We start from the raw sequence: 8647 nt of genomic DNA, 5'->3' as shown, positions 1-8647 counted from the left end.
TATAATCCTTTATGATTATTTCTATTGTTTTTAAATCATTTATTGTATTTATCTATTGTATAAGTGTTTTTTCTCCTCTTGGGTATTTGTTACAGACAGCAAAGGAAGAATTTGGGGGGAAACATGTTTCTTTAGTGTGCATATGACAATGAATCTTTAACACACTGGGCTATTCAGCGTGATCGATCTGAAACACAGCAGCAAGTCCACCTCTGAATGGCTCAAAAAGAGGATTTGGGATGACGTAGTCAAAGTCTGGACACAAATCAGACTGAAGCATGATTTAACCAGGCAAACCTTCCAGAGTGGGTGAACTAAAACACGTCTGTAAAGAACAGTGGGCCAAAAATTCCTGTACAGTGATGAAAAAGTCTCATTGCCAGTTATTACAAATTTCTTTTTTGCCATGAAGAGTGACAAACACATTTATTCGAGGGCAATCAGCTTTTGTTTTTGTTTTACACACGAGGTCAGGAAGGTTTGGATAACCTTTTTATCACACGCTGCATTTTGTGTTTACAAGAGTTCTTTATGTCAAATATTAAAAGTTGACCATCTGAAATATGCAAAAAGAGAAAAAATCAGAAAGGGCAATGCACACAGACACGCACTTAAGTTATAGCCTGTTTTCCCAAAACATTTAAAGAGCTCCAGAAATATTTGTATTTCATTTGTAAAAACTCCGCAGATATTGTCTTTTCTATGTGATATCATGTTTACACCATCAGTCTCTAAACTAGTCCCTTGTTTTATATGATAAAAATATACATACAATAATATATAGCAGTGAAATATATTTTTAAAAACATCAAATATGATTTGCTTGTTATATTGTACATAATTGTCTTTGTTCGTTTGTAGCTTTTCTTTCACCACCTGTACTTTGAATTTGTCAGGCAGAAAGAATGAACACACGACGCACGCGCAGTGGGAGCAGAGAAGGGCAGCGTGAAGCGAGGCAAACGAAAAGGAGAGTTAGGTAATAGGATTAGTGGAGGAAGAGCAAGGACAGGGAAGCAGGCAGAGTGAGAGGCGGGACACACCTGACTGAATCAGGGAGGGCGGCCTCTCTGCACACAGACGCGCACTCAGTGCTAGCAAGCAGGCGAAGGCAGTTAGCCAGCAGCCATGACAGACACTGGTGAGTAGCTACATCCTCTGTGTGTGTGATGCTTCTATCCTTTCTTGCTCTGTATAAAAGGTAAAACGATTTGCAGCCGGCGTGGTGCACTGTGCTGTTGCGCCACTCTGCAGACCAGCAACAGTGAGTTGTTTGTGCCACCGGCCAGTAAGATTGCAGCACTGTGCAGTTCAGCAGTGGATGGACATAAACTTACCAGCTGAGCCACACAATCAAACAACCAGCCTCGTCTGTGCAGCGGCTTCTCCGGTCTGTGGCGTTGCTGACTGCTGCTCTGAGGCATGAACCATTTCTTTGCGTCCTCATTGCTCATAGATACCATCATAATACCAGTACTATCCAAAATGTACCGCGGAGTCTAACAGTGGAATAAACACAACGAGCATCACAGTGACAGGATTTAGTGGCGGACGGACTGATGGGATTGGATTTCCCAGTTGTTGCTGTTATTGTGTCCATGCATGCAGTCACGTTTGTATATAGGCACCCTGGGGACTTCTTGGCATTACATTGTGAGACTGACTAGGAAATTGTTGGCCTGTGCTTTAACACAGACGCATGCACACAGTGCCGCCCTGACTGCTCAGCTGGTTGTCCACCAATCCAAAGGTTGATGGATCGATTCCCTGGCTACTGCAGTCTGCATGTCAAAATATCCTTGGGCAAGATGCCGAGTTGCCTGCGCTTCATTCGTCTGAGTGTGTGTGGATGAACGCTATAGAAGAAAGTGGTTGTATGAATGTGTGTGCGACTGGCTGAATGAGGCTTGTAGTAACAAGTGCTCAGCACAGAAGAGTCTATAAGTGTCTTTACACATGCAGAAGGACACGAGGGCTAGATCGTGACATACAAGTGTGTGTATCCGTTTCCTAGCCCCCTCCACCCGGGCTATTTTCAATCGACTTTATAGGGATTAGCCGAGGTGATTACCATCTGCACTCTGTGTGTGCGTCTGACTGAAATGGACTGTATGTGTTTAAGAAGCTCTTTAGCTTTGTTATTGAGTTATGCTCCGTGCCTCTGGTTGAAGAAATGTGCAAGCGTGCACAGCCCTGTGCTGGCACGTGTAAACTGTTCAGACTTTATCCAACCACATCAGAAACATCAGTGTTGGACGGCTCCTGAAAAATCTGTTGTTTCCTTTATACTTATTTAAAGGTTTAAGTTTAACCAAGACTTTGTTTATTGGTGGGTAAAAGAGGGAAAAAAGCATCATGTAAGTCGTATTATATATTGTACAAGATCAGGATTAGGAGAAATATAATTTTGTTGTGGGAGTTCAGCTGAATTTGGCAAATAGTAGATAAGATAAGATAAGATAAGATAAGATAAGATAAGCTTTATTAGTCCCACACGTGGGAAATTTGTTTTGTCACAGCAGGAAGTGGACAGTGCAAAAGTTATGAGGCAAAAATTAGAATACAATAAGAATAAATACAGTACACAGCTGTACAGAATAGAATAAAATACTATATACAGTAGAATACAATAAAATAAATATACAATAAGATAAAAATAGAATACAAATACAAATACTATATACAACTGAGTAAAAATACAACGATGACAGAAAGGATTATTGCACTTAGTATTATTGCACATGTATGGATGTATGTGCTTGATCAGTTAAAGTCTTTATTATGGAGTCTGACAGCAGTGGGGAGGAAAGACCTGCGAAATCTCTCCGTCCCACACCGTGGGTGCCGCAGTCTCCCACTGAAGGAGCTGCTCAGTGCTGTCACAGTCTGCTGCATGGGGTGGGAGACGTTGTCCAACAGGGATGACAGCTTAGCCGCCGTTCTCCTGTCACTCACCACCTCCACTGGGTCCAGAGGGCATCCTAGAACAGAGCTGGCCCTTCGGATCAGCCTGTTCAGTCTCTTCCTGTCCCCAGCAGAGATGCTGCCGCCCCAGCAGACCACGCCATAAAAGATAGCAGAAGCCACAACAGAGTCATAGAAGGTCTTCAGGAGTGGGCCCTCCACTCCAAACGACCTGAGTCTCCGCAGCAGGTACAGCCTGCTCTGCCCTTTCCTGTAGAGGGCGTCTGAGTTATGAGTCCAGTCCAGTCTATTGTTCAGATGAACACCAAGGTACCTGTAGCTGTCCACAGCCTCAATGTCCATACCCTGGATGTTCAGTGGTTGCAGTGGAGAATGCTTGTGCCTGCGGAAGTCTACCACCAGCTCCTTGGTTTTACTGGCGTTGATCTGGAGGTAGTTCAGCTGGCACCAGTCCACAAAGCTCTATAAAACACTCTAAAAATAAGGAGGATTTTCACTCCTGATATTTGATGTAATTAAACATTTGTCCCCAGTTCTTGTTAACCTTTCAGCTGATGTCTGCGAAGGTTCTCAGTCATCCAGGTCATCGTAGTCTAAGGAGCTTGGAAAGTTTCTGGACTTCTTTAAGTTGCTTGAAGACGTTTCACCTCTCATCCAAGAAGCTTCTTCAGTTCTAAGAGTCAATTGGTGGAGAGTCCCAGTCCCGTCTTCATGCAGCTGAAAGAAGTCCAGACGCTTTTCTTTCTGACCTCGTTAGACTTTCAGCTGATGATTTCTTGAAGAAGTTGTGTTGTTGGCAGGACTCTAGTGTGGTTTTTAGTGGTAGTAGCTCTGGTCTCCAGCAGCTTCTTCATATACGTTCTGCATGTGGTGGAGCATCATATCAGCTACAATACCCGTAAGAGCGCTGCCAAGACTTGTAGAAGAAAATAGGAAAAACATTTTTAATTGTCGGATAATGACGTCGGCAATCTCGCAGGTTAAAGCTCTAATGCCAGTTTGTCACTTTTTTCTCAGTTGCTGCTTTGTTGATTATTCTGCTTTTCATCGTGTCTTTTCTGCTTATAATGAAGCTTTATTAATTAGGGTAGCTTGAATGTTTATAGTCCTTATCTTTCCAGACTGTTTTCTCACTATTTTTGAATTTTATTATATATTTATATTTTAAGCCGTCAGCAGTGCAACAAGGAGCAGGATGAGCACTGCCAGAGTCCTACAAAATGACCTCCAGCAGGCCATTGGATGTAGGGCTGCTCAATTAATCGAAACCGGAGGAGTTGTACTTACATCTGATGCCATCAGCTTGTCCTCGGTCATGGTTTCGTTCCACATATAGTTTTGCAAAAATTGCATAAAAAGCGCTTGCAGGAACAAAAACATAATATTCCAGAAACACGCTTTGCCGATCCGATCAGCTGTTCGTAACACTTCCCACAGTGAAATGATGCACCTGCTGTTTTCTTTGCAAATTTGCATCATAGGATTGTTTTTTGTTTTTCCTGCAGTATATAAAAATTGCTGTATCTCCAAAATAAAACTATGAAGACACTCAAAATAAATTTCCTGTTGTTGTAAACTATTTTTTGCAACTTTATTGTATTTAAAGTTTTGAGGGGTAAACCTCTTAAATTTCTCCAAGTAGAAATATATGTAAACAAAACAAAAGCGATTTTCAATATTTTTTGTAGTTTATTGCACTTTTTTGCAATTTATGTAATTACTATGGACTTAATGCATACATATTATTAAAATATGGGCTATAACAGTTGTATTGATGTATAGCAACTTGAAATGCTCCCACAAATGGCACTACAGCATGTAAAAAAATAATATAAGCTCTGGTGGACTTGGTTCTATAGTAGGTCTTAAAGGGTTAAATAAATATCGTCAAATAATCGAGATCTCAATTTCAGTGAAAATAATCGTGATTATCATTTTTGCCATAATCGAGCAGCCCTAATTGGATGTGAATGTCTCTGACCAAACAATCAGAAACAGACTTCATAAGTGTGGCCTAAGAGCCTGACGTCCTGTAGCGGACCCTCTGCTCACTGTGGAGCTGTATAATCTACTGTATATCATTCTGGGTTGTGAAGGATCAGTCCTTCATCCCCAACCAGGTGCAGCAGATGGCAGCCCCTCCCTGATCCCCGCTCTGTCGGAGGTTTCTTCCTGTTAAAGGAGGGGTTTTAAAACATGTCTTTCCTCACTGCCGTGCAACAGCTGGGCTTTCTGATTGTTGCATTCTTTGTATTGTTGTCATATAAAGCGTGTTGAGGTAACTGTTGTTGTGGCGCTATATAAATGAAATTAAATTCCATGCTTTCACTTTGGTTTTTGTTGTGTCTTTAAATTCAGCTCTCTGTAAGTGGACCATTTTCATTTCAGTCTAACATTTCTCCAACAAAACAAGTTTTCAGTCAAACTTCATTCTTAAGGTTCCAGAAGCCATTCGTTGGTATGTTTTTTTATTTTTCATGTCAGGTAACACGATCACTATTTATTATGTGTGTGTATGAACACCTTGCTGTGTTGTGGGTTATAAAACCAAATGTAACAAATTGTAAGCTTAGCCTGTCAACAGATACGAACAAATGTCCTGTTATAAACGGGTCGCAGCAGATGGCCCCGCCCCTCCCTGAGCCTGGTTCTGCTGGAGGTTTCTTCCTGTTAAAAGGGAGTTTTTCCTTCCCACTGTCGCCAAAGTGCTGCTCATAGGGGTCATATGATTGTTGGGTTGGGTTTTTTTTTATATTATAGTAGGGTTTACCTTACAATATAAAGCACATTGCGGTGACTGTTATTGGGATTTGGCGCTGTATAAATAAAATTTAATTAAACTGAATTGAATTATAGGATCACTTAAACCTGAATGCCAAGTTAGGCATACAGGACTTAGTGCTTGGTAGCCACTAACCAGTATCTGTCTACGATTTTGTGTTGGTAACAAGGTAACCCAGCTCCTTATTTTGTCAGTGCTACAGATTTTCCAGATCTTGTTGGCAAATTTTTAGTTGCTTCGTTGTCAGAATCATAATCTTATTCAAGTTGTGTGCTATCTATAAAATGGCATGGCTCACCTTGACTTCCGTGTTACTAAAGCTAACAGCTAACTCTTGTTGTGTGTGGCAGACTCTCTGTGTGAGGCGTTAAAAGCTATTAGTGTGAGTACAGAGCTGATTGAAGAAGAGCTCAAGCCTCATTTGGATACAGTGCTGGCTGCGCTGCTAGAAAAGAGTAAGTCATATAACACACACATCCCAGGAAGTTGACTCTGTTCATCTGGACGTTTTCAGTGGGAAACATTTCTTCAGTCTCAGCTGACTCCAGGTTTCTCCAACCTTATCAACAGTACCTTTGGATAATGGCTGAAACTAGCACCACTAGGCCATGTTTAATGATCATTAACATGCAAATTGTCATAAACATTGATCAGTGGCCATGAGTACCATTCACAGAGAGTGGAGAAATGTTCATGCATGAAGACATTTTAACCCACTTTGACAAGGACTGCCTAAAGCTAGTACGTGAGTACGAGCAAACAGCACGAGAGATGGCTGACTACAGCTGCCACCAAAACAGGATTACTCCTAAAAGTCTGCAACTGAGATCTTCAGTTAAGGGCCTGCGCAACAAAAGTCCTCCAGAAGGCAAAGATCCAGCTGTTCGGTGAGCATATGAGACAAACTCATTTTACTCTGGTATCCTACCCTGCACACCGCCCAGTCATTGGTTCGGGTATGTGGATGACACCTGGGGGGAAATCAAATTTCAGGACGTGCTGAGTTCACTGATCACATTAACTCGGTCGATAAATGGCAGGCTAGCCTTAAGTTATACTGTGAGATTTCCATCAGTAATGGGAGACATTTAAACGTTAATGAGTACCATAAACCTACACATACGGATCAGTATTTAAGGTTTGACTCTCATCATCCATTGGAGCACAAACTGGGTGTCATCAGAGAGGAATACCATCCCCACAGACAAAGCAGCCAGGGAAGCAGAAGAACATCATACCAAGAATGTGCTAAGTGAATGTGGTTATCCCAGTTTTGACAAATATCCAACTGGGAAGGCACTTGAAGAAAGCTCCAGACGACCGAGGAGAGATGGAAGCGAAAACCTTTAGTGACCCTTTATGTGTCAGGACTATTGGAACAGCTGAGACGCATTTTCACAAAACACCGGTCCACCCTGAAGATCGGGTCCTCTCGGCACAAACGGTAACATGGTGTACGCTGTTAAGCGCCAGGAGGATTTCCAGGATTTATACATCAGGGAAACCAAACGACCTCTGGCAAAGCAGATGGCACAGCACAGAAGAGCCACCTCGTCAGGCCAAGGGTACATCTGTCACCATCTTACAATGCTGTGATTGCAGCCTTTCCCCAACTCTCTGTGAATGGTACTCATGGCCACTGATCAATGTTTATTGAGTTGTGACAATTTGCATATTAAAGATCATCAAACTGACCTCACGGCTCATTGTTAGTCAGTGGTGCTAGCTTCAGTCATTATGCAAATGCACCGTTTCTAAGGCTACGTGCACACTGCATCGTTTTCTCTCTGCTTTGGTCTCCCGTCCACACTGAGACGGCGTTTTCCTCAAGGAAAACCACAGCGTTTTCAAAACGTTCTCGAAAACGCGGACTTTCTAAAATGATGACACATTTTAGTCATCTGATGCAGTCAAGTGACCAATTAAAGCTAGCGGAGGGCATTATACAGCAGCTGTTTTGATTGCTCTCAATTTTGACAGCCCTGTTTAAGATTAATATCAGTTTGCATGCTCCAGATAGCTTTTCTTCAAATTCTCACTCGCTTTTGTGCATGCGCAGGACTGGAACATAAGCGTTTTGGGCCGTTTCAGTGTGGACGCACAACTCTGTGAAAACGACTGAAAACACTAGTGTGGACGCGGAGCGTTTTCAAATCTATCTGGGCTAGTGTGGACGTAGCCTACGGTTGGAAACCTGCAGTCAGCTGAGACTGAAGAAGTCCCCCAGCTGAGTGCCGAAACATTTGTCCCACTGAAAACGCTTCGTCCAGATGAACAGAATCAACTTTTTGAGTCACTTTTCAACTAACATCACATATTGCACAGTGAATTTTATCATTCTAAATGAACGGACTTTTGCATTCACAGAGAAAGATGCTGCTATCGACGTTGCCAAAAGTGGTATTCTACCCATACTGGCTCAGGCCTTACAGAGAAAAAGCAGTCTGAGCTGCCAGGTGGCTTTGGTGGTGGCAGAGATGGCCCGAGAAGGTAGAACACTTGAATACTATAAAACTGGGTGTGCTTCATAAAACAGTTTGTACAGTATAAGCTTCCTTATTTTGTCTTGTCTCATGTTCTCTTTGAAGAGCTTTAGGATTCTACAAGGTCCTTAAAACCAGTTTAACTCATGTTAAGGACCTTGTACTATGTTTATTTTTAATTACAATAATTATTAAATATCAAATAAAAATATATTGCAGTGTATAAGGAAACATTTTTATCCCTTTTAAGTAACCTAAAGCCAGTATGTGTAGGATTATACAGATGAAGCCACTTTAGAAAACGTCCAAACTGGTTTAGTTTAGTGCCACTTTCAACTTACTGGGTTGACGTTTTATCTGTACGAGGTTGTTGTGTTTTTTTTAATATTATTTCTGATATGAAAAAATGCACTTAAATTCCACACAGAGTGGCTGAAAATGTGACGCTTTTAAAAAA

General features: G+C 41.8%; 1 protein-coding gene across 4 annotated transcripts in view; it reads left to right on the top strand.

The window, feature by feature from the left end:
• The first annotated feature begins 918 nt into the window (after window positions 1–918).
• LOC309720193 (rap1 GTPase-GDP dissociation stimulator 1-B) overlaps window positions 919–8647 on the top strand; it is a 28221-nt gene continuing 20492 nt past the window's right edge. For all 4 annotated transcript variants that reach the window (XR_014280429.1, XM_082556863.1, XM_082556862.1 and 1 more), the window contains exons 1-3: window positions 919–1141; window positions 6058–6162; window positions 8075–8197. Coding sequence is in view for 3 of the 4 variants with exons in the window: in XM_082556863.1 (XP_082412989.1) it covers window positions 1129–1141; window positions 6058–6162; window positions 8075–8197 (241 nt within the window). In the remaining variant the exon portion in view is untranslated. The remainder of the gene's footprint in view (window positions 1142–6057; window positions 6163–8074; window positions 8198–8647) is intronic.

Source organism: Aulonocara stuartgranti (genome assembly GCF_965226115.1).
Source record: "Aulonocara stuartgranti genome assembly, chromosome: 13".
Classification (NCBI taxonomy): domain Eukaryota; kingdom Metazoa; phylum Chordata; class Actinopteri; order Cichliformes; family Cichlidae; genus Aulonocara; species Aulonocara stuartgranti.
This window is presented reverse-complemented; position numbering and strand designations above follow the sequence as displayed.